At 48.6% G+C, this 25,590-nt stretch overlaps 1 protein-coding gene across 3 annotated transcripts; it reads right to left on the bottom strand.

Annotated features, from left to right (window-relative positions):
• Nucleotides 1-23,985, bottom strand: RFX5 (regulatory factor X5). Of its 3 annotated transcripts, XM_048511542.1 has the most exons (11): nt 23,697-23,985; nt 22,052-22,054; nt 19,861-20,001; nt 19,604-19,637; nt 16,085-16,167; nt 13,889-14,008; nt 13,067-13,183; nt 11,405-11,486; nt 9,222-9,420; nt 6,014-6,108; nt 1-2,093 (listed from the first exon to the last, which is right to left on the bottom strand). In XM_048511542.1, the coding sequence occupies exons 3-11, from the start codon at nt 19,983-19,985 to the stop codon at nt 885-887; spliced, it is 2,064 nt and encodes a 687-aa protein (XP_048367499.1). In that variant the 5' UTR covers nt 19,986-20,001; nt 22,052-22,054; nt 23,697-23,985; the 3' UTR covers nt 1-884. The 3 variants fall into 3 exon arrangements, with proteins under 3 accessions (XP_048367499.1, XP_048367490.1, XP_048367481.1); XM_048511533.1 differs by lacking the exon at nt 22,052-22,054; XM_048511524.1 differs by lacking the exon at nt 22,052-22,054 and having other exon boundaries at nt 19,861-19,998.
• Nucleotides 23,986-25,590: the final 1,605 nt, after the last annotated feature.

The following is a 25,590-nucleotide window of genomic DNA, read 5'->3' as shown; positions in this document are numbered from 1 at the left end:
TAAGCTCTCTTCTTCTTTATTGACTTCTGCTTGCTTTGAGCAGCCAAGGAATCAATATGCATGTAAGAAGCAGAAAGCTGATCCCCCCCCTTTTAAAAGGCAAATGGAAATACTACTTTTTTAAAAAAAGAGACCCATGTAATGAGTTTTACACAGCATTTGTAAGCAAAACAAGGGATGGAAAAGAACACATTAGAGGGCGGGGGAGAATCACCAATATTTTTCCAACTTAAATAACGCGTCACAAAGCCGTCCTGATTCTGCAAGAAACTCTGTACACGGCAGAAGCTCGAGGGTTGAGGACGAAAGCGAAACTCTTTGGAAAGCTGGCTGGGTCGTGATTGTCTAGGTGCTCAGTGATTAAAGGGGTGGGTGGGCCTCTGTGAAATTCAGCCATTTTCCCCCCAAACTTCCACATGACAAATTACAACCGAAAGGACCGAAAACTTTGCCCTCCTTCCAAATATCCCAACGGGCCCCTTGAGACGAAAATTCGAGAGCTTCGATCGCAAAGGAGGTGGCGCCGAACCCGACTCCGGTCTTCCTTTCTCGCTCTTGGCGAACGATCCTTGTTCTCTGTCCAGTGTGAGAAGTTTAGATGTTCGTGTCTGTCGGGAGCAAAAGTCCACCAGCTCTGGAACGTCAAGAGGCCGATCCCAGTAGAAGTAAAAAAAAAAAGATAGGATCTAATTCCTGATCGTCAGTAAACATCTGTTCAGAAAACTATGAACCTTGCGAGATGGCGTCAGGTGGACGGGGGTTCGGCGATTGAAACGGTGTCAGCGTTTTCCTTCTACACACATGCATTGGCGAAGCTGAGAGAAGCAGATGAAAAACGGGGGCCTAGGAATGCTCGGCTCAGCATGGGATGCGGGACAGAAACGTTACGGACTCGGGGAATGCGTGGAAGTCACTGGCGTGTTTGCCGCGTCCCCTTTGTTACGCTCTGCACTGTTCCGACACAAACACATGACGGATGCGCGCGAACTGGTGGTGTCCGAATGCTCCTTGGATGGCGGCAAGTTGGATTTACTGAGGGACAGGTCTTGGGGCTCGGGTTCCGATTCCGATGAGCTGCCGCTCTCTTCCAGGAGGGGGAGGGAGACCGAGTCCCTTGCCAGGGTAGATTTGGTCTTGCCCCCTGGCTCCGAGGGGCTTTCACCCAACTGCCTGGGCTTCTGCGAGTCACTTCCTGCCTCCTTCGGTTCGCTCTGCGCCCCGGATTTGTGGCCCTGAATGACACTCACTTGAGAAGGCAAAGTAGCAGTTTTTATGGGGTTGCCAACAATATGGCTGCTAGCCACAGGGGGGTCTGCGCCACTGGTGTCCGTGGGGGACGGTTGCTTGCCGTCTCCAACACAGAGCACGTCCACTTCCGAAACCTTTTCTTGGGACCCCCGGGGGGTGGAGGGCGACGGCTTGTGGTCTTCATAACCCACAGTGACCACAATGATGTCGGGATCTTCATTTGCGTCAGACGCCTCTTCTTCAGCAGTGGCCTTGTCCGACAGGTCGGATTCGGGCTCATCCGGCTTCTTCCGTGGCCGCCCACGCTTCCTCTTCACGGTCGCCACATCCGTGGACGAGTCCGCCGGCCTCTTGCAAGGAGCTTTGGCTTTCTGTGGGTCGGGGAGGCTCCGCTGGGGCTCGCCACTTGCCGGGCCTTCGCCGGCGGGTAAACTTTTGGGCTTGGCTGGGATCTTGGCCACGGGGGGTACTGCCACGCCCGGAAGAATCATATTGATGACCGGCACCGTGCTCTGCTGGCTGACCAGGCCTCCAGGCCCATTCACGGCGGGCGCCAAGGGCAGCTGGGATGAAGTGGGGCCCACGGAGAGAGCCATCTTGACCGTGCCCCCCACGGGGGTGGCTGTGAGCTTGGGCGCCAAGACAGTCGGGGAGGGATGGACCGCTGCCACCCCGGAGGACACGACGAGACCTTCCATGGGCTTCATGCGGGGCAACAGCAAGGGGAGGCGAGCCATCAAGGCGCTCACTTGGGCGCTGGACGGCTTTGCCGGAGCTTCCGGGGGCTTCTTGGCCTTGCTCCGAGGGGGGTCCGCAGAAGGCTTGGCGGGAGTTTCCTTTTCGGTCTGAAAAAGAAGGAAAGGAAAGGGCAGAAGGAAAGCCGAAAGCGCTCCCAGAGGCCTCACAGGCCACCCGGGCTGGACACAGAGGCCCTTTCCACACAGACATTTTAAAACATTTTGAGGCAGGAAATAAAACATTTCCCCCACGGAGCTCCTCATTTCCCCCGCTTTCTCTCCTCAAAGCATTTTATTTCCAGCTTGGGAACATTTTAAATGAATCCCCATTCATTCATTCATTCATTCATTCATTCATTCATTCATTCATTCATTCATTCATTCATTCATTCACTCACTCACTCACTCACTCACTCACTCACTCACTCACTCACTCACTCACTCACTCACTCACTCACTCACTCACTCACTCACTCACTCACTAGATTTAATATACTGCCCTATCCCCGAAGGGCTCAGGGCGGTGAACAATATAAAACATTATATATAAAAACATACATACAATTTAAAACAGTTACGTACTAAAACAATGTCCCACGAATCCGTATACAACCCTCCCAGAAAAAAATAATGGGTCCCAATGATGTTAGGGACACCTATAAAGCGGGCGCAGGGCACCATCAGCGGCTGGTCTCTCCAAAGCCCTGGTGGAACAACTCGGTCTTACAGGCCCTGCGGAACTCTCCAAGGTCCCGCAGGGCCTGGACAGCTGGCGGGAGAGCGTTCCACCAGGCCGGCGCCAGAGCCGTAAAACCCCTGGCCCGAGTTCGGAGGCCAGTCGCGTCATTGAGGGGCCAGGGATCTCCAGCAAATTGGCCTCTGCTGAATTTAAAAGTATTCTTCGCTCTGAAACGTTTTGAAAACGGAGCCTCTGTGGTGTGAACACTTTAAAACATTTTCCCCGCCTCCTGCCTTCCCGCCTCCTGGTGGCCATTTTCCAAGCTCGCTCTCCTGTTCCCCCTCGCCTGTTTTTGGAGCATTTCAGAGCATTTCTGTGATTTTGGGGGGGGCCTTAGCCTTTACACCACTAACTACGGAAGACTCAGGGAAGCACAGCATGAGGCTGTGAAGAACAGAAGCGACCCTAGGCGACTCTCACCCAGGTGGGCTCAGAGTGGCTTACCACCCTAATAAAATATAACAAGTAACAAGTGATAAAAATCAATAAAATATTCACGTCAGCCCTGTTTAAAACTGAGAGCTAAAACAACCAACGACTCCCCCAGATCAACGCATCTCCACAAAACAGTGGAACGGAGGAAACAAAAGGAACAAGGGAAAGGAGGAGGGAAGTCACACAGATGGGATCGTTGCTGTGCTCAACCACAGGCTGGGTGGAACAGCTCTTGTCTTTACAGGCCCTGTGGGATCACTGGCCCCATGCAGTGCCCTGGTCACACTTGACAGAGCATTTCATCAGGCCGGGGCCAGCGGCGAAAAGGCTCTGACTCTGATTGAAGACAGCCAACCAGTTTTAGGGCCAGGGAGTACCAGAAAGCTTTGTTTGCTGAGGACATGGCTGTTGGGGGACATACGATGAGAGGTACGACCCTCCCAGACCATTTAGGGCAGTGATGGCGAACCTATGGCACGGGTGCCGGAGGTGGCACTCAGAGCCCTTTCTGCGGACACACGTGCACAGAGTTCGTCATGTGAGGGGGGGCGGAAAATCACCCCACACACATATCTAGGCTAGCCTGGGCACGATCCTTTACCTGGGAGTAAGCTCGGTTGCTGGCAATGGGCCTTGCTTCTGAGTAAACCCTCCTAGGGTCGTGATTCACCCATTTGAAGCGTTGCAGGGTTGCTTCATCAAGCTTACTCCCGAGTAACGTGCACCTCGGAGCCAACCACATTTTCTAAACTAAAACCTCAGTATTCAGGTTAAGTTGCCGTGTTGGCACTTTGTCTGAGTCATAATATACCTGGGACAGGGATATAAAACTATTCAAAAACTTAGCCCTAGGCTCTGCGTACAGGGGGCAGTTCAGAACATAATGAGGTAAATCCTCTACTTCCTGTTTGCAGATACAAATTCGTTGTTCAGCTGGTATTTTGGCATATCTGCCTTCTAAATAATTTGTTGGCATTGTTTGAAATCGCAATGCTGTCATAGCGTTCCTTATCTTAAACTGAGTAATGCCAGCAAGATAGGGGGCTCTGTGATGATCCTTTTTAAGGTGACTATACCAGGGAGCAAACTTGGAATGTAAAATTATATCTCTGTCCATACAGTTATCCCCTTTGAATATCCAGTCCCGAGGGTCGTGATTTAAAATTGGTGAAGAGAATAAATGATCTGGAACAGAATAACTGAGCAATATATTATTTAGGGAGGTATTATGTAATTCCGAGGCCTTAAGTAGTATCTGCAAACTTTGATTCCCAAACGAAGTTGGTTTTAGTGAACTCTTTTTAACGTATTTCAAGATTGCCAATTCAGCTCGAGCTTTAATAGAAGGCAAACCGAGTTCTGCCCTGAGGAGGGCCGCTGGCGTTCCTTTGGGAAGTAGCAGAATTCGTTTAAGGAAGAAGTTTTGAATAGTTTCTATTTTATGTAGGACTTGTACATTCCATCCCCAAATCTCTATAGCATAGAGTAGCATAGGTATAACTTTAATTTTAAAATTTTTTAGGGCTGGATCAACTAAATGACCTCCTTTTGTATGATAAAATCTCACTATTGCCCCAACAGATTTTTGAGCAGCTGCTTTGACCACTGCTAAATGGGCATTCCAATTTAGTGAAGGACTGAATGTAACTCCTAAATATTTAAAATTATTGCATTGCTCTATAGGAATATTATGGATGTTCCAACTGTATTTTCTTGGTCTTTTCTTGAACACCATTACCTTAGTTTTGGAATAGTTTATGGAGAGGGCCTCCTCTCTGCAATACTCACCCAAACCATATAGGAGTCTCCTTAAACCATTCCTTGTAAGTGTTGGCACTTTGTGATAAATAAGTGGGTTTTGGGTTGCAATTTGGGCACTCGGCCTCGAAAAGGTTCGCCATCACTGATTTAGGGCTTTGATGGTGAACACCAAAACCCGATCATGTGCTCCGCCCGGAGAAATGCAGCAGGCGAAATGCTGGCCGGAGATATGCATGCGCCAAGGAGTCCCAGTAACGTAGCTGCATTTTGAACCAGCTGCAGCTTCCGGCACTGCCTCAAGGGTAGCCCTGTGTAGAGGCCAGCTGACCTTCAGTCCCGCAGGGAAGATCCTTGGACTGCGGGGGCGGCTCTGACGGTGCAACTTTTAAAATTTCTGCACGGCCAACCGGGTCTCCCACGACCAATCAGAAGCCCTGCTGGGTGAAAGCCCACGAGGCGCCACCCACTTTCTAAGAAGACTCAACGGTCGCTGGGAAAGGCGCCAGCGAACACCACAGAGCCCGGGGCCACCACACCAGGGACCCCTGGACAGACAGACCTCATAGCTGAGCTCCCAGCTGAGATCAGGGCCCTGCGGGACATCGGTGAGTTCCGCCAGGGCCTGCAAGACGGACCTCTTCCGCCAGGCTTTTATCTCGTGCCAGCCGGCCTGACTGGAGCATCATGACCTCCTGTGGGTGTCTGGTTAGGGTTTTATCGCCATCTGTCTTTTTAATTCTCTATTGTGCAGGTTTTAATGATACCGTGGTGTCAATACTGGTTTTATTGCGTGACTGTTATGTTTTTACTGATGTTAGCCGCCCTGAGCCATTGGGAAGGGCGGGATATAAATCGGGTGGGCGGATGGACGGACAGACAGACAGCCTTATCTGTGGGGCCCTGTCAGAAAGACAACTTTGCAAGCAGCGACAACTTTGCAAACTTCTGACAACTTTGCAAGCAGCGGCCGCATCAATCAAAACAGCCCTTCAGATGCCCCTCTTGTTAGCCTTCCCTGGATCTATGGGTCTTTTACTGACCCCCAAAAAGCAGCTCCCTCCAATTTCCAGCTGCTTTCTTCGCTACCTCTCACCTGAGGCTGTGGCTTGGTGGCGTTCTCAGGGGCCTCTGCCTCGTTCTTCTTTGAGCTTTGCGGCAGCCGTTTGTCCTTGGGAGTCTCTGCAGTTTCTGCAACCGGAAAGGTTGAATCAAGAGAGACCCGAGGAGCAGAAGAACGAGCAGAGATATTCAGGAAAATCCGGGGGGAGGTGGGGGAAAGAGGGAGAAGTGTCTTGCAAGGCTCCTTCTAAAGCTCACAGCCACCAAAGGTGGGGACAGTCACCAGCGTATTTGTTCAATTCATATGCACACACCCCTTTCTCGCCACTGGGAGTCTGGAGAACCTTAAATTCTTCTCCGTGCTTCCATTTTATCCTCACAACAACCCTGTGCGGTTGGCCTTGCTGAGTGTGTGACTGGTCCAAGGTCACCCAGTGAGCCAGCATGGTGTAGCGCCGTGGTGGCGAACCTATGGCACTCCAGATGTTCATGGACTACAATTCCCATCAGCCCCATGCTGACAGGGGTGGATGGGAATTGCAGTCCATGAACATCTGGAGTGCCATAAGTCGGCCACCACTGGTGTAGCGGTTAAGAGCAGGAGGACTCTAATCTGGGGAACAGGGTTTGAAACTTTCGTTTTCAACCCTGGCCTCAGCCTGGTGGAACGCTCAGGCCCCTTCCGCACTTTCAATATGCTTTCGCAACTGTTTGCAAGTGCATGTTGCTATTCCGCCCAGTAAAATCCAGCTGCAAAGTGCATTGGAAGTGGATTGAAAGTGCATTATTCTGCATGGGCGGAAGGGGCCTCAGTCTGAGGAGACCAGGACTTTACATGACTGTTTGCAGTTCTACAGGGCCTCCAAGGCAGACTGCCAGGCATACAGCTGAGGCAGCGACTGTTAACTTCTTTCGGCCTCCCCCTTCCATTCCACTCTAGCCCATATTATTTATTTGACTGCCAACTGGTTCTCTTCACGGATTGCTTCTGTATCTTCCACCTGATCAGCTATTTTGGTTCAGTTACTTTAATTTCTCTCACCATCTGGAAAGTCCGTCACTTAGTGTTCAAAACTTTAGGGGGAATGTTTCAGGAGCTTTCGGGGTCATCATTGTTTTATTGCTTATTGAGAGGCAGCGTGGTGTAGGGGTTTAGAGCAGGTGGATTCCAATCTGGAGAACCAGGTTTGATTCCCCACTCCTCCACCTGAGTGGCAGAGGCTTATCTGGTGAACCAGATGTGTTTCCGCACTCCTGCGTTCCTGCTGGGTGACCTTGGGCTAGTCACAGTTCTTGCAGAACTCTCTCAACTCCACCTACCTCACAAGGGGTCTGTTTTGGGGAGAGGAGGGGAAAGGAGCTTGTAAGCCATCTTGAGTCTCCTTACAGGAGGGAAAGGTGGGGTATAAATCCAAACTCTTGTTCTTATTACTGTGGTTGTAATATTTATTGTTGATATAAATCGGTTATATTTGAGGTGGTGGAAACCGCCCCAAGCCCGCAAGGGAAAGAGCAGCATAAATACCCCAACAAACAAATACTGCAAAGTAGAGTTCCCTCAAACAGCATTCTGGGATACCCTGAGCCAGAATCACTATTCAAGGGTGAGAATTCTTGGGCCCGTTCCACTAACAGCAATGCCTCCTCTTGTGCAAGAAGGGCCTCGTCCCCTAAGGGCACGTCCCAGAATAACCTTTATAGACATTGCTGGCACTACTTGCCTGGAATGAAGTACCTAAAAGGTCAAGAAACTGGTTAAGGGGCCACTAACTATAAAACTATGCCATATCAAAAACACAATATGCATTTATGACAAATTAAAATGATCTTGGCTTGGAAAAGGTCCATAGTAGCCTACCTTCTATAGGCAACATCACAATTACAATACACAGAAGGGTCCAACAGGACACTTCTTCAACCCTTAAAAACAAACGCGTTTTCAGCCTGTTGGCCTTCCTCAGTGGTCAAAAGTAACACAGCAACACAGTGTTCAGCTAGCGGACTCCAAATGCAACCATGAAGCTTTTTTACGTCAGAAACCAATTTTTGAAGAGTTGTTTAAATTTAATAATAATAATAATAATAATAATAATAATAATAATAATAATAATAATAATAAGAAGAAGAAGAAGAAGAAGAAGAAGAAGAAGAAGAACAAGAACAAGAACAACAAGAAGCAGCAGCAGCAGCAATGAGGAGAGGCTGCAGCGTTTGGGACTCTTTAGTTTGGAGAGAAGACGGCTGAGGGGGGATACGATTGAAGTCTATAAAATTATGCATGGGGTAGAAAATGTTGACAGAGAGAAATTTTTCTCTCTTTCTCACAATACTAGAACCAGGGGGCATTCATTGAAAATGCTGGGGGGAAGAATTAAGACTAATAAAAGGAAACACTTCTTCACGCAACGTGTGATTGGTGTTTGGAATATGCTGCCACAGGAGGTGGTGATGGCCACTAACCTGGATAGCTTTAAAAGGGGCTTGGACAGATTTATGGAGCAGAAGTCGATTTATGGCTACCAATCTTGATCCTCCTTGATCTCAGATTGCAAATGCCTTAACAGACCAGGTGATCGGGAGCAACAGCCGCAGAAGGCCATTGCTTTCACATCCTGCATGTGAGCTCCCAAAGGCACCTGGTGGGCCACTGCGAGTAGCAGAGAGCTGGACTAGATGGACTCTGGCCTGATCCAACTGGCTTGTTCTTATGTTCTTAAGCCTTTATTTGGCATAAGTATCTGTATACTCCTTCACAGTTTTTGTATTGTGTTATATCGTTTAAATTGGCACCCAGGTCTCCCACACAAAGTCATGTCCTCTTAAAAGAGAATAATACGACGTGCCAACCATGCCCAATTCTTCTAGGGCGAAATCTTATAATGCCTCAGTCATAGGAAGAAAATGAGGTTGGATTTATACCCCACCTTTCTCTCCTGTAAGGAGTCTCAAGGCCGCTGACAAGCTCCTTTCCCTTCCCCTCCCTGCAACAGACACCCCGTGAGGTCAGTGGGGCTGAGAGAGTTCTGAGAGAACTCGGACTGGGCCAGCGTCACCCATCAGGCTTCATGTGGAGGACTGGGGAATCAAACCTGGTTCTCCAGATTAGAATCCAACTGCTATTAACCACTACCCCGTGCTGGCTCTCTTGCAGGGTTAAGTCTGTCCCCATCTTTTGTTTGTGGGCCGCCGGCCTGGAGTCAGGTACCCAAAGGCCCGAGGGGGATGGGGGAGGAGTCACCCACCGGAGACCATCACCGCCATGACCAAGTCGGCGTGGGCTGAGCGGGGGTTGATGATGTGCTGCTGGATGAGGAACTGGGCCACCTCGACGATATTGTTGAAGGTCCGCTTGAGGATCTTCTCCGCCCAGTCGCAGGTCAGGGCGCACGCGGCTTCCATCACTTCGTCGTTGTACATCTGGACGAGGTCTGTCTGTTCAGCCTGCGTGAGAGGGAGAGCCGGGGAGATCGGGATCATCATCATAGAGTTGGAAAAGGTCATCAAGTCCAACCCCCTGCCATGCAGGAACACACAATCAAAGCACTCCCAATGTATGTTCATCATCATAGAGTTGGAAAGGGCCATCAAGTCCAACCCCCTGCCATGCAGGAACACACAATCAAAGCACTCCCAATGTATGTTCATCATCATAGAGTTGGAAAGGGCCATCAAGTCCAACCCCCTGCCATGCAGGAACACACAATCAAAGCACTCCCAATGTATGTTCATCCAGTCTTGTTTAAAAACCTCCAAAGGAGACTCCACAACTCTCCCAGGCGGTGAACTGCACTGTCGAGGAAGAGTCAGCATGGCTTTTGTAGAGGCAAGTCCTGTCTTACAAACTTACTGGAGTTCTTTGAGGGTGTAAACAGGCATGTGGATAAGGGGGAACCAGGGGACATTGTCTACTTGGATTTCCAAAAGGCTTTTGACAAAGTTCCTCACCAGAGACTATTGCTGTTCCACTAACAGCAATGCCTCCTCTTGTGTAGGAAGGGCCTCATCCACTAAGGGCACATTTCAGGGATAAGTTGCATATTAAAGTGAGATCATCAGCAATTTCATGCTTGAGCTCTTTAAGAACTCTTGGGTGAATGCAATCTGGGCCAGGGGATGTTGTAGCATTTAGTTTATCAATGGCTGCCAGAACTTCTTCCTTGTCTACCACTATCTTCACTCATTCCTTGGATTCGCCTCCTAAGAAGCTTAGGTCAGGTGCAGGAATTTTCCTCACCTCCTCTTGGGTGAAGACAGATGCAAAGAATTCATTCAGCTTCTCTGCAATCTCCCTGTCATCTTTTAGCACACCTTTTATTCCTTCATCATCTAACGGGCCTACCGCTTCCCTAGCTGGCTTCCTGCTTTTGATGTACTTGAAGAACTGTTAGTTGCTGGTCTTGATGTTCGCAGCCATGCGTTCCTCATAATCCTTTTTTGCCTCCCTTACAGCTAACTTGCTTCTCTTTTGCCACCATTTGTGTTCCCTCTGGTATTCTTCATCAGTCAAGTTGGACTTCCATTTTCTAAAAGACATCTTCTTTTTCCTGATAATTTCCTCAACCTCCCTTGTTAACCATGGTGGCTTTCTTTTGGACTGGGCACTGCCTTTCCTAACGTGCGGAACACATTCCAGCTGAGCTTTGATTACTGTGTTTTTAAATACCCTCCAAGCATCTTGGACAGTTTGGGCTCTCTTGATTTTCCCTTTCAGCTTCCTGCGCACTATCCCCCTCATCTTTGAGAAATTTCTCTTTCTGAAGGCGAATGTAACTACATTAGTAGTTGTTTTTATATAACCTCCATGCTTCACCAGATAAGCCTTTACAGCTCAAATGGCAGAGTGGGGAATCAAACCCGCTTCTCCAGATTAGAGCGCACCTGCTCTTAACCACTGCACCACGTTGGCTCAATATCTCCAAAATACCAGATGCTGGAGGCAGCTTCTGCCTTATTGACCTCTTGGGAGCCTTCTGTAAGAGGTCACTGCAGGAAACGACCATGTTTCCCCGAAAATAAGACCTATCCCAAAAATAAGCTCCATCATGATTTTTCAGGATTTTGGGAGGAGGCTTAAAATACAAGCCCTACTCCAAAAATAAGCCCTACACCGGTAGTTACAGATCAGGATGGTGTGATCCGGCAGGGTGCTCCCTGCCAATGAGGATGCAGCTTGCATCACACGTATTGTGAAGGTACCGTATTTCCCCTAAAATAGGTCCATCCCCGAAAATAAGCCCTAACACATCTTTTGGTGCAAAAATTAATATAAGACCCTGTCTTATTTTCGGGGAAACACGGTAGATGAGCTTTTGGCCTAACAAAAGAAGGCACTGCATAAATACTCTTCAACAACAGATGAACCAGCAAGTTAAATCTACATCAAGTTTCTAGACATTTGTGTGTTCCGCCCTTGAATGGGACTTACTGTCTCCGTTTCTTTAAGATCCAGGCTGGGAAGGGGAGGCATGTGGACCACAGTCTTTCTCCGGAACCCACTGTAGCAATACGTTGGAGTAGAGTTAAGGAGGTGATCCAAACCCCACATACCCCCCCCCCCCAACTCGATGCCGAGCACAGAGAACCATGTTCAGACAGCGTCAAATGAAGTTTGCCTTAGGGTTGACTTCTCAGCCACGTGCCAATTCCCCAAAATTAACCAGTTCAGGTCACACCTCTAGATTAGATTAGATTTATTTATTTACGGTCCTAGATCTATAGTAATAATAAAACAGCGCAAGTTCCATAATAATAAAATGGAAAACAATTCCAAGGAAATCATAAAATTGTTATCCATTTATAATTTGCTATAAAAAAGTAAATACAATTAACCGATAAAACTTAAAAGGTTTTTAAGTCCAAAGGCTATTTAAGTTCAAAAACATTTTTAAATAATAATATTTTGTTTTAAAAAACTGTATGGCAAAGTTTGCCATGAGTTCTAATTGCACAGGTACTGAAATTTGCCACAAGCCTTGAGATATTAGGACAGTGGTTCTCAACCTTCCTAATGCCGAGGCCCTTTAATACAGATCCTCATGTTGTGGTGACCTCCAACCCTAACATTTATCCATTTTACAGATGGAGAACACTGATGCAGAGAATCTTAGCGACCCCTGTGAAAGGGTCGTTCGACCCCCAAAGGGGTCACGACCCACAGGTTGAGAACCGCCGTATTAGGATTTTTATCACCCAACAGGTTTCTAAACAAGCCTCATCCGAACAAGCTAGAAATTTATCAAGGATGGGGAGGAAGAAGAAGAGTCTGGATTTATACCCCACCTTTCTCTCCTGTAAGGAGACTCAAGGTGGCATACAAGTTCCTTTCTCTTCCTCTCCCCACAACAGACACCTTGTGAGGTAGGCGGGGCTGAGACTTCTGAGAGAACTGTGACTAGCCTAAGGTCACCCAGCAGGAATGTAGGAGTGCGGAAACACATCTGGTTCACCAGATAAGCCTCCGCCACTCAGGTGGACGAGTGGGGAATCAAGCCCGGTTCTCCAGATTAGAATCCACCTGCTCTTAACCACTACACCACGCTGGAAAGAGACTGAACTTTCCTTGAATATGTAAAAGCTATCTCGGGGCAACTCGAGAAGGGGTCTGTGGGATCCTTTCTCATAATAATAATTTTATCCACTGAACTGTGTGCCCAGATTGCAAAGGAAATGGCAAATCAACCTGTAAACAAAGTCCGCCTAGTAAAAGTTGGGATGTCATCCCATGGGTCATTATTTACCTGGGCGGCACAGGTGACTATCTTTACTTTCACCCTGGGCATAGAGCAGGGGTCACTGGAGGACTGGGAAAAGAAGGTAAACTGTGATTTTCCTGAATGAGCATGGGGTTGGACTAGAAGACCCCTGAGGTCCCTACCAGCTCTATGCTTGGGGCTGCATCACCCCTGTGCTTTTTCAGGTGTTCCTTCCAGGGAGAAAGGGATGGAACCAAGAGATAATCGGTCATCGTGCCCAGTCCAGACATCTGGCAGATAACACACTGCCCCTTTCAGTCCCCCCCCCCTCCAAGTTTCCTCACGATGCTTCTTGTCCCACCCCACCCCACCTTTGACCAAGAACGGAAGGATATTTAGATTTTCCACGGCCGCCCAACCGTCTCGCCTTGATGTTTGGGAAGATCTCCCGGATGATCTTGCCGAAATTCGCTGCGCTCAGAGAACGGCTGCAAAGGTTATTACAGTAGCGCCTGCAAGAGGGGGGAACACAAAAGGGTTTTCAAAGACCAGTGATTCCCAAAGTGGGCGCCACCGCCCCCTGGTGGGTGCTGCAGCGATCCATGGGGGCGGTGATGGCCACAGGTAGAAACATTAATACATATATCTTTGTTTAATTGCTATTAAAATTTTAAAAAATTAAATTTCCAGGGGGTGCTAAGTAATATTTTTTCTGAAAAGGGGGCGGTAGGCCAAATAAGTTTGGGAACCACTGTCATAGACCAAGGCAGTGGTGGGATTCAGCCGGTTCGCACCGGTTTGCCAGAACCAGTACCTAACTTTTTTGTTGAGTTTGGCGAATCGGTTGTCAAAAGTGGCTTTCAGAGCCCTGGAGTAGTTGGGCGTCTTGCTGCCCAGGTGGTCTGAGGACCTAAAAGCCCCCCGGGGCAAGGGGGCTTTTAGAGCAGCAGCAGCAAGTCCCCGTTGCCCCCCCTCCACCCCCACAAGTAGTTAATCGACAGCAGGTAAGTGGGCAGCCGGGGGGGCACATGGTGGTGGGGGTGCACCCGGGGGTGGGGGGGACCGGTTTTTAAATTATTAGAATCCCACCACTGAACCAAGAACTCTGCAACACTAGGACACACCCATGCAATGAACACGCTTTCCCTGGAAAGTGGCCATTTCAGAAACAAAGGCAGCCCGCTGTCTGCCCGCTGCCTCCCCGGACGCAGACTCACTTGTAGGCCTCGTACACATCTTGTTTTGGCAAGCAGGTGTCCGGGTACTCTTCCAGGTGGTTCCGAATCCACGTGCAAGCATGCATGTGGTCCACCGAGCTCAGCGACGTGAGATCCAGGCTGCCGGGCCCAAGAGGAAGGTTACTGCCTTGGGACCGTCAACCTGTATGACCCTATACCGCCCCTCCCGCTTCCTCCCCTGAAGAAGTTGTTACGGCATGTGAAAAAAAGAGGGCTCATCTCCTAGGTCAGTGGTGGCGAACCTTTGGCACTCCAGATGTTATGGACTACAATTCCCATCAGCCTCTGCCAGCATGGCCAATTAGCCATGCTGCCAGGGGCTGATGGGAATTGTAGTCCATAACATCTGGAGTGCCAAAGGTTCGCCACCACTGTCCTAGGTCGCAGATAGCTGGGTCAGCAACAGAGCCGGAGCCAGAGAGTCTGGAGGAACTTGCGATAGTTGACCTTTTACGTGATTGGTGCAAGAGACTGTAACTCTGCTCCTATGGAAGACTGTTGCTGGGCAAAGTGCTAGCTTGAACATTATGAAGGCAGGGTATAGAACTCTGTATGTCTCTTTAGGCTTCTTACTTATCTTAGTGCTTTGTCCTGTGTAGTTTAAGAACTTTGTATAGTGTTTGTATTGTGTATTGTTATGCTGCAACTACCAAGTAAAGCCTTCCTGTGGAAAGAGCATCTCCTGTGAAGTGTCTTATTCCTAAGAAGGTGGGAGACTGCTGAGTGTATGAAGTTGGACTACCAGACCTCCTTGTCTACTGTGGGTAGATCCGCTCTACTCCGCTGATAGAAGTTGTGCTTGGCTAATAACTAAGAACATAAGAACATAAGAACTAGCCTGCTGGATCAGACCAGAGTCCATCTAGTCCAGCACTCTGCTACTCGCAGTGGCCCACCAGGTGCCTTTGGGAGCTCACGTGCAGGAGGTGAAAGCAACGGCCTTCTGCTGCTGCTGCTGCTGCTGCTCCCGAGCACCTGGTCTGCTAAGGCCTTTGCAATCTCAGATCAAGGAGGATCAAGATTGGTAGCCATAGTCCAACTTCTTCTCCATAAATCTGTCCAAGCCCCTTTTAAAGCTATCCAGGTTAGTGGCCATCACCACCTCCTGTGGCAGCATATTCCAAACACCAATCACACCTTGCGTGAAGAAGTGTTTCCTTTTATTGGTCCTAATTCTTCCCCCCAGCATTTTCAATGAATGCCCCCTGGTTCTAACTCCTCGCCAGGGATCCCAGGCCAAAAGGCAGTCCTGGCTGCCCCTATGCTGGTGGAACGTCCTGCCAGATAAGACCCAGGCCTACAATTTCACAGGGCCTGTTTAAGACAAGCGATGTCTACAGTCGAGGCAACAATGCTATTTCTTTTTCCTCTCCCTTCATTTTGCTTTCTTTCCCAGTCTTACGCTGCTAAAAATGAGGAGTTGGAGATCCATCTGTTTTTAAACTGTCGGGATTTGTACATAAACTGTTTTTAAACTGTCGGGATTTTTTAATGCCATCTGGACGGAATGATGTCAGGTGGTTATAAGTCAGTGATGGCGAACCTTTTTGAGACCGAATCGCAACCCAAAACCCACTTATTTATCGCTAAGTGCCACCAAGGCAATTTAACCTGCGTTACTCAGGAGTAAGCTTGGTGGTAGTCCATGGCTTTGCTCTGAAGCAACCGTGCAACTCTTCCAATGGGTGAATCACGACCCTAGGAGGGTTTACTCAGAAGCAAGCCCCATTGCCAGCAACTGAGCTTACTCCCAGGTAAAGGATCGTGCTTTAGTTCTTTGCATGAAAATCACTGGGCTTTAGCAGCGCTTAACAGGGTTACCCATACTGCTTCCCCAAAACTAGATCTTAGGTTTAATGCTAATAATCGAGCCCAGCGGCCCAGGCCAGCCTAGATGTGAGGGGGCGACTCTGTTTGCGTGTGCCCACAGAGAGGGCTCTGAGTGCCATAGGTTCGCCACCACTGTTATAAGTTGTCATTCTGAGAGATCTATGGATTTTATTGCTATCTCCTGTTAGGAGTCGCTCTGAGCCCGCCAAATTCTGCTGCCAGACCTGCTGATTGATTTCCATTCTACGCCACCAGGGGCGCGGGGGTGGGGAGAGAGATAATTTCCCCAGCCCATCCACCCTCTCCCCCTTATGTGCCGCTTTGCAGCCAAAACCAACGACTCACTTTTTTTCTCCGGAACTTGGGCCAGAAGGCAGCTGGATGTAGAGGTAAAGTTTGGCATAATCCGAAAACTTCTGCACGTCTTGCTGTTGCCGCAGAGCCCGAGAGAAAGGAAAAAGGGGACGTTCCGAGTTTAATTCAGAAAACAAACAAGCGTTGAGCTGTCAATCCTACCAAGCAGATTCGGGCTGAACCAATCAAGCTACTGTGTGTGAGAGATCCCGGAGAGCCGCAGAGGAGGCAGCACCAGGCTGGGCGGATCAATGAGCATCAGCTGTCTCCTCGGATTGGTATCGTCTCTCCGGGATCTCACACACAAACAGGGCTTCCCAAGACACTCCCACACCAGAGGCCCTGTAAGTGGAGGTTCCAGGGATCGAACTGGCAACCTTCCGTGAGAACAACAGGCCACATCTTGGCTCCTCTTACCCACCATCCTTAGCGGTGGGAAGCTCTGTCAAGTTGCAGGCAATTTACAGCGGCCCCGTGGGGACACAATCTTTAAGGACTAGGTTAATAAGGATGCAAGCTAGATTAATGATGATACAGAATCTGTCAATTTTCGGAACCGCTTTGCTGGTTTGACAGCAGAGAGAGTCCCTTGGCCCACGTGACTGGCAGAAGCAGAATCACAGAATCATAGAGTTGGAAGAGACCTCAAGGGCCATCAAGTCCAACCCCCTGCAATGCAGGAACACACAATCAAAGCACTCCTGACAGACGGCCATCCAGCCTCTCTTTAAAAACCTCCAAAGGAGACTCCATCACACTCCGAGGTAGTGCATTCCACTGTCGAACAGCCCTTACTGTCAGGAAGTTCTTCCTAATGGTTAGGTGGAATCTCTTTTCCTTCACCCTAAAACCGTGACTCCTGGTCCTAGTCTCTGGAGCAGCAGAAAACAAGCTTGCTCCCTCACCAACATGACATCCCTCCAAATATCTAAACATGGCTATCATGTCACCTCTTCACCAAACTAAACATCCCCAGCTCCCTAAGTCTCTCCTCGAAGGGCATGGATTCCAGACCTTTCTGTTTGTTTGCTTGAACTGGAAACCAAGTTGCCAACTTTTTACATCACCGCAATCCTCTGCCTTTCACAACAGCCAGATGTGCAGATGACAGGAAGAAGAAGAAGAGTTTGGATTTATATCCCCCCTTTCTCTCCTGTAGGAGACTCAAAGGGGCTGACAATCTCCCTGCCCTTCCCCCCTCACAACAAACACCCTGTGAGGTAGGTGGGGCTGAGAGAGCTCCGAAAAGCTGTGACCGAGTGCCCAAATTGCAACCCAAAACCCACTTGGCTATCCTGAGAAGTGCCAACGACGAACAACCTTGCCTGAATACTGAGGTTTTGGATTAGAAAAAAAAGCGGCTGGCTTTGAGGCGTCGTTACTCCGGGAGTAAGCTTGGTGGTAGTCGGTGGCTTTGCGTTGAAGCAACTCTTCCCACGGGTAAATCACGACCCTAGGAGGGTTTGCTCAGAAGCAAGTCCCATTGCCAGCAACCGAGCTTATTCCCAGGTAAAGGATTGCGCTTTAGTTCTTCGCATGAAAATCAGTGGGGTTTAACAGCACTTAACAGGGTTACCTGGTAGCCCAAGGTCACCCAGCTGCCGTGTGTGGGAGTGTTCCACATAGTACCAGCAACTCCAGCAGATAACCCTACTGGGTGGGCAAGAAGACTGGATGAGCGAAACTCCCACCACGATCATTTTTCGGTGGCGAGTCTTTATGAATCTTTGAAGATTGTTTATTTATTAGTTGCCTTACAGACTCTCAAGGAAGCTCACAGTGCAACCAAACAAGAAAATGCATAAATCCACAAATTTAAAATCAACAATTTAAAACCACCAGTATGCGGAAGAATCAAAACAAACCAAATGCCATTGAGTTAAGAGTGAGTGGACTAGCTGCACCTCCCTGGGGAGGTTATCTCGTAACCATGGGGCTGCCACTGAAAAGGCTCTGTCTCACGTGGAAGAAGAAGAAGAGTTTGGATTTATACCTCACCCTGTAAGGAGACTCAAGGTGGCTTACAAGCTCCTTTCTCTTCCTTTCCCCACAACAAACACCTTGTGAGGCAGGTGGGTCTGAGAGAGCTCCGAGAAGCTGTGACTAGCCCAAGGTCACCCAGCTGGCGTGTGTGGGAGTGCCCAGGCTAATCTGAATTGCCCAGATAAGCCTCCACAGCTCAGGCGGCAGAGCTGGGAATCAAACCCGGTTCCTCCAGATTAGATACACGAGTGCTTAACCTCCTACGCCACTGCTGCTCAAGGAAGGGGATAACATTTATCCCTGCAACATAACGGTTATCCCTGGAATATAATAGAACACGCACACACCGAAATCTGTCTATCACGCATTTCTGAAAAGCAAAGCTAGAGCGGCTGGTGGAAAAGCAGGGAATGTCTCGCATGTCCATGTGGGGATCTCAGTAGATGAGGCCCTTACATCAGCCCGGTGAAGTGATTAAGACTGGAGGACTCTAATCTGGAGAACCAGATTCGATTCCCCACTTCTCTACATGAGCAGCGGACCCTTATCTGGTGAACCGGATTCAATTTTCCACTCATCTGCATGAGCGCCGGACTCTAATCTGGAGAACGGAGTTTTATTCCCATTCCTCCACATGATCTGCAGATTCTAATCTCATGAGCCAGGTTTGATTCCCCATTCTTCCGTGTGAAGCCTGCTGGGTGACCTCGGGCTGGTCACAGTTCTCTCAGAACTCTCTCAGCCCCACCTACCTCCCCACAAGGTATCTGTTGTGGGGAGGGGAGGGTGATTGTCAGCTGCTTTGAGACCCCTTGAAAGTAGAGAAAAGCAAGGTATTAAAGAAACAAGTTTTTCTTAGTGATCTAAGACAGTGATGGCGAACCTATGGCATGGGTCCCAGAGGTGGCACTCAAGAGCCCTCTCTGTGGGCACGCACAGAGTTGCCCCCCCCCCCCCACATCTAGGCTGGCGTGGGCCACTGGTCTCGATTATTAGCATTAAACCTAAGACCTAGTTTTGGGGAAGCAGTGTAGGTAACCCTGTTAAGTGCTGTTAAACCCCACTGATTTTCATGCGAAGAACTAAAGCGCAATCCTTTACCTGGGAATAAGCTCGGTTGCTGGCAATGGGACTTGCTTCTGAGCAAACCCTCCTAGGGTCGTGATTTACCCGTGGGAAGAGTTGCTTCAACGCAAAGCCACCGACTACCACCAAGCTTACTCCCGAGTAACGCACGCCTCAAAGCCAGCCGTTTTTTCTAAACTAAAACCTCAGTATTCAGGTTAAATTGCCGTGTTGGCACTTTGTGATAAATAAGTGGGTTTTGGGTTGCAATTTGGGCACTCGGTCTTGAAAAGGTTCGCCACCACTGATCTAAGACTTCTTCCGCACATGCAGAATAATGCACTTTCAATCCCACTTCCACAGTTGTTTGCAAGTGGATTTTGCTATTCCGCACTGAAAGTGGATTGAAAGTGCATTATTTTGCATGTGCGGAAGGGGCCTTACAATTTATTGCATACTCACCAGTATGCAGTCGACTTTGCTCTGGATGGATTTCCTGTTCAGGACAACAGAAGAAAAAAAGTTTGTTACTCCCTTCAAAGTTTCATTTCTCCCCTCTCCAAATGGGGCCTCTGCCGGCACCCTTCCTCAGCCCAGCAGGTGCTTTGGACACCCTCGATCCCCCCCCGCCCCCGGCCCTCAGCCGCCCTGTAGCATTTCAAAAGGAGGAGGAGGAGGGAATGCACCACGCAGAAGCAACACTCGAACCCGGCCCTTACGAGATGGCGCCTTTCAGCTTGTGCAGCAAAGTACTGGGCTCTGCAGTGGCGCTCTGGGAATCCACCTCCAAGCTGTCGCTCCCGTTTTTGGCGATCTCGGCGAACAGCCCGTCGTCGTCAGCCATGGAATCGGCTCCCCTGCTCCAAGATGAGAAACAAGCCCCCAACAGATATAACTATGCATCTTGGGACACAAGCTTCCCAGACCCAGCTAGACCAATTGAAAATAGTTGAAAAACGGCCATTCAGAAGCATTTAAGAACTAGCCTGCTGGATCAGACCAGAGTCCATCTAGTCCAGCTCTCTGCTACTCGCAGTGGCCCACCAGGTGCCTTTGGGAGCTCACGTGCAGGAGGTGAAAGCAATGGCCTGCTGCTGCTGCTGCTCCCGAGCACCTGGTCTGCTAAGGCATTTGCAATCTCAGATCAAGCATTTCACAAAATCATGTCTTAACCAGAGGTAGACAGCCAGAAAAACTCCTTTAAAATAGGCTGTGTGCCCAACCAGCTCAGCATGAGTGCGGTCCCTTTAAGTCAGTGGTTCTCAACCTGTGGGTCGGGACCCTTTTGGGGGTAGAACAACCCTTTCACAGGGGTCGCCTAAGACTCTCTGCATCAGTGTTCTCCATCTGCAAAAAGGATAAATGCTAGGGTTGGGAGTCACCACAACATGAGGAACTGTGTCAAAGAGTCGCGGCATTAGGAAGGTTGAGAACCACTGCTTTAAGTCTATAAAATTATGCATGGGGTAGAAAATGTTGACAGAGAGACATTTTCCTCTCTTTCTCACAATACTAGAACCAGGGGGCATGCATTGAAAATGCTGGGGGGAAGAATGAGGACCAATAAAAGGAAACACTTCTTCACGCAACGTGTGATTGGTGTTTGGAATATGCTGCCACAGGAGGTGGTGATGGCCACTAACCTGGATAGCTTTAAAAAGGGGCTTGGACATATTTATGGAGGAGAAGTCGATCTCTGGCTACCAATCTTGATCCTCCTTGATCTCAGATTGCAAACACCTTAGCAGACCAGGTGCTCAGGAGCAGCAGCAGTAGAAGGCCATTGCTTTCACATCCTGCACGTGAGCTCCCAAAGGCACCTGGTGGGCCACTGCGAGTAGCAGAGTGCTGGACTAGATGGACTCTGGTCTGATCCAGCAGGCTAGTTCTTATGTTCTTAAGTGAACTGTGTCAATCAAGAGGCAAGCAGGCGGTTTTCAAACAGCGTAGCTACGTCTGGGAAGCTTTTGTTACACGAGGCCTCGTGATGATTGCGTGGCCACGATGTTTTTTCCTTGATACTTTCATATGACTGTGTACGTTTCAAGCAAGATTGCGGTACACTCAAAAGCAATTGTATATTCACACTGAGTTTTTGCCTGTGTGATTATAGGCAAAAAAACAACAACAATAGCCAGAAACTTTTGGTTCAGAATGAAAGAATATTGTTTGTTGTGATTACGGTGCGGTGGTGCTTGGAGCTGTTTGGTACAGATTTGCTTTGTGGTTGTGACCTCCAGGCGAGGGTGGGAGATCTCGTGGGATTACAACTGGCCTCCAGGTGACAGAGATTGGTTTCCCTGGAGAAAACAGCCGCTTGGGAAGGGGGGGTCTTCTCTAAAATCCACCCTCCTCAAGCGCCACTCATAGGCCCCTCCCGCCCATGAAGAATAATGCATTTTCAACGCACTTTGCAGCTGGATTTTACTGTGCGAATAGCCAACTCCAATTGCAAACCATTGTGAAAGTGGATTGAACGTGCATTATTCTGCATGTGCGGAAGGGGCCATAACTCCAGGTATTTCCCACCTGGAGCAGGCAACCTAAAGACCAGCAAAACTGCAAATAAATAACAATAACGGTGCAAATGACTGCTTAGAAGGTCTTGTGTGGCTCTCATTCATCCTAGAAAGCTAAGCCCCAAACATCCCATTAGGTTGCCAATTCTCCTTTTCTACTCCAGTTCCTGAGCATTTCAAGAGATATTCAAACCTTGATCTTTTGGGAGATTTTGAGGACAGCTTTATCTGACAAGCCTCTTAGTTACTGCACAGCACTTAATTATTAGAAATCATTTTTTAAAAAATAATTCTGCTAGGGAGCCAAACGAAGCCTGGTCATGATCTGAATGGCTTTCTCTTTTCCCTGAAAGCCCCAATCCCTCAAAACGCCCCAATCCCTCAAAACAACCCCCTATTTAAAGCTCTCTTGGAAACTCGTTGGGTGACCTTGGCCAGGTCACACGCTTGGCCTGACCTACCCCACAAGGTTGTGGTAGAAGATAAAACGGAGGGGAGGAGAAACAACTTTGGGTCCACATTGGGTGAGAAAAAAGGGAGTATCAATGAAGCAAATAAACGAAGACAATAATTCTGACTCTTAATTTCAATCTGCTACACTGCAGTTGCCGTTCCTCTGTCCTGGAAGCAGGCCCCACGTATGGGACTTGCTTCCGAATCGTCTGGCTTAGTATCAGCCCCTTGAAAAGCGAGGGAAGTGCAGCAAGGAAATAAATCACACCTAGAATCTGTCTGGGTCTCTCTTTCCCCTGGCAGGCCAGGCGGTGGCTTCAGGGCGGGCGGGCGGATTTTGCAGCTGTCCCTGCAGCTGTGCCTGCAAGATGAGCCCAGCCCAACTCTGTGTGTGTGTGTGTGTGTGTGTGTGTGTGTGAGATCTACCCCTTGAAATGGACCCCCCCCCCCTCCACACAAACATATACGTACATACACACGCACAAGCTCACTCCTGCTTGGGTGGAGAAATGCACGAAAACGCCCACCGAGCATGACAGTCTCCAAGGTTTGCCTGCATTTTATGGGGAGGGAAATTCAAATGCTCCCCGCCATCTCTGCAAACGCCTCAACTGCAATATAGGAAAGCCGCGAAGGTGTGTGTGTGTGTGTGTGTGTGTGTGTGTGTAATTGGCTTCCGTTTAAGATCTGTTATTTGAGCTCTCTCTCTCTCATATATAATGATATACAAAATTGCATATATGGTTCTAAATATAGATATATATGTATATACATACATATATACATACACAGATATTTATACACACACGCGTACACGGATATATACACACATTCACAAACATGTCTATATACACACACATACATTCTCACGCACAAATACATACACACATTTTTATTCTCTCTCACACACACATCTATTCTCTCTCTCTCTCACACACACATATATATACACAGACAGATATACACAAACATATATTCTCACACACATTTTATTCTCTCTCACACACACACATATATAGTCACACATATATATATATACACAGACAGATATACACAAACATAGATTCATGCACACATCTATTCAGACATTCACACACACATACAAATATACGTACACACATATTTGTTGTCACACACACACACAAATATTCACACATATACAAATACACACACACACACACACACACACACACACACACACATACATATCTGTTCACACACCTACACACACGCATATAAATTCGAATTGTGCGCGGCATCGGGTTTTCCGCAGCGCCTGCTTTCTGACTGGTGCGCTGTGCTCCAGTCAGAGATGCGGGGCTGCGGAAAGCCCGTTTGCCGCCCAGAATTCGAACCCGCGTCTTTACAAAACAGCCACCCTTTGCTCAAAGTTGCCGGCACGAGCCAGGGCTCCAAGGCACTTTTGTGCCCGGACAGCAAGGGGTGGGGGGAGAAAACTTGGGGGGGGGGGGAGAAAACTTGACTTCTCCTTTCCCGCATTCGCTTTTCCTCTTCAGCTCCCCCACCCCAAACACACACGCGCACAGCATCGCTCTCGGCTCGTTTCGCAACCCGGGGCTTACCTGGGCGAGGTCCTTAAAAAAAACAGAGTGGGGTCCAAAAGGACAGGCAGGAAAATAGCTCCAGTCCTCTAAGAGTTAGCAGATCCCCGCGTTGCAATCTTGGGATCCCTGGATCTTGCTGAGCGGAGAGAGTTGCGGGATCTTTTGCCAACCCCGCTGCCTGGGGCGGGCCGGCCCTGAACGGTTGCGAAATAAAACAGAAAAAGAAAGTAAGCAAAACACCGCTTCTATTTTGCTGGTCGGCTTTCTTTTCTCTGATTGGTCAGATTGGTCAGTCCTGATGGGATCTGCCCGGATACTCCGCCGTTCTTTAATGCAAATGGCTGCAGCTCCTTTTTCCACCCGGATACAACCCGAGGTGGCCTTATGATTGGCTGTCCCTCTGGCGAAGTCTGCCTAGCAACACGTCCTCCATTGGTGACCGGGCTGCCCGTTTCGAGGCAGGATGGGAAGGGAGGGTAGGGGAGAAGAGGGCGACCGAGTCCGACCTGGCTGCTTGTTAAGCCTTAGGAGCCTACCTTGCAGGGTTGGGAGGAATCCCGGATTCTAACCCCCTGAGCAAAAGACCTTGTCGGGAGGCTGCAGGTGAACTAAAAGGAAGGAGCCAGGTTTTGCTTCCTCTATAAACTTTAAATGCACAAGAACGACCCAAAAGCCATGCAGAACCAAGCCTTAATTATTAAATTTAATTCCTCACAACCTTGCAAGGTAGGCTTTTAGATCCTCATTCCGTGTTGTGCAGAGTCCACCCACAACCCTGCAAGGTAGACTCCTAGACTCTCTTTCTGTGTTGCTCAGAGACCAACCAAGGTAGGCTGGAAGGTAGGCTCCTAAATCATCCCCGTGTTGCGCAGGGACCAACCACAACCCTGTGAGGTAGGCTCCTAGATCCTCATCCCATGTTGTGCAGGGACCAACCAAGGAAGGCTGCAAGGTAGGCTCCTAAATCATCCCCGTGTTGCGCAGGGACCAACCACAACCCTGTGAGGTAGGCTCCTAGATCCTCATCCCATGTTGTGCAGGGACCAACCAAGGAAGGCTGCAAGGTAGGCTCCTAAATCCTCATCCCATGTTGCTCAGGGACTAACCACAACCCTGCAAGGTAGGCTCCTAGGTCATCATCCCATGTTGGGCAAGGCAGGGTACAACCACAAGGTGACCAGCAGGGACCTGGAGGCCAGACTCAATCCTTCGTTTTTGCTTTGCTGCAGCTGTTGTTCAGCAGTATACTGCCTTTGAATAGGGAGGTTCTGTTTAGCTATCACAGGTCATAGCCACTGACAGACCTCTTCTCTGAATTTGTCTAACCCTATTTTACTGACTTGTTTTCATTATTCTTTCTAGAATTATGGACCCGACTTGAGGTGGAAGATGCTTTCTGAGGCGTACAAAAAAGCCAGTGAGGTGTAGTGTTAATCTAAATCAATGGATTGAGGCCCTTACAACTTTATCAAGACTTGAACAAATGCATGTAGATTACTCTTGCCTATGGGCTTATTTACAGATATTTGGCAATCTTTTACAGAAACTAATGAGTAAATCAGCTATCGCTGTTGTTATGTCTTTCTAATATGTTGTATGTGTGTGTTTACAGTATATGTAATTGTTTTTTACAAATCGAATTGTCCTTTCCTCTTGTCAAACATGTATGAATGCATCAGCTGTCAGCTAACGACAGTTAAAAGATACCATCCTTCTGTTTGTTTGTTTGTTTGTTTGTTTGTTCGTTTGTTTGTTTGTTTCTATTCTGCCATATACCCAAAGGTCTCAGAGTGGGTTACAACATACAACATAAAAATCACCTAAAAACAATTATAAACTGTACACAATAAAACCTGTCTAACATTCGTACAAACCTATTAAAATTCTTAAAATCCCGTTAACATTTCTAAAA

Source organism: Sphaerodactylus townsendi, linkage group LG01 (genome assembly GCF_021028975.2).
Source record: "Sphaerodactylus townsendi isolate TG3544 linkage group LG01, MPM_Stown_v2.3, whole genome shotgun sequence".
Lineage (NCBI taxonomy): Eukaryota > Metazoa > Chordata > Lepidosauria > Squamata > Sphaerodactylidae > Sphaerodactylus > Sphaerodactylus townsendi.
This window is presented reverse-complemented; position numbering and strand designations above follow the sequence as displayed.

Coding starts and splice junctions, on each gene's coding strand:
- RFX5 (XM_048511542.1), bottom strand. CDS start 19,985: ATGGCTGACGACGACGGGCTGTTCGCCGAGATCGCCAAAAACGGGAGC. Junction 9,421..11,404: donor ATCTTAAAGAAACGGAGACA/GTAAGTCCCATT, acceptor CCTCTCACGCAG/GCTGAACAGACAGACCTCGT. Junction 6,109..9,221: donor CATGGCGGTGATGGTCTCCG/GTGGGTGACTCC, acceptor TTCCGGTTGCAG/AAACTGCAGAGACTCCCAAG.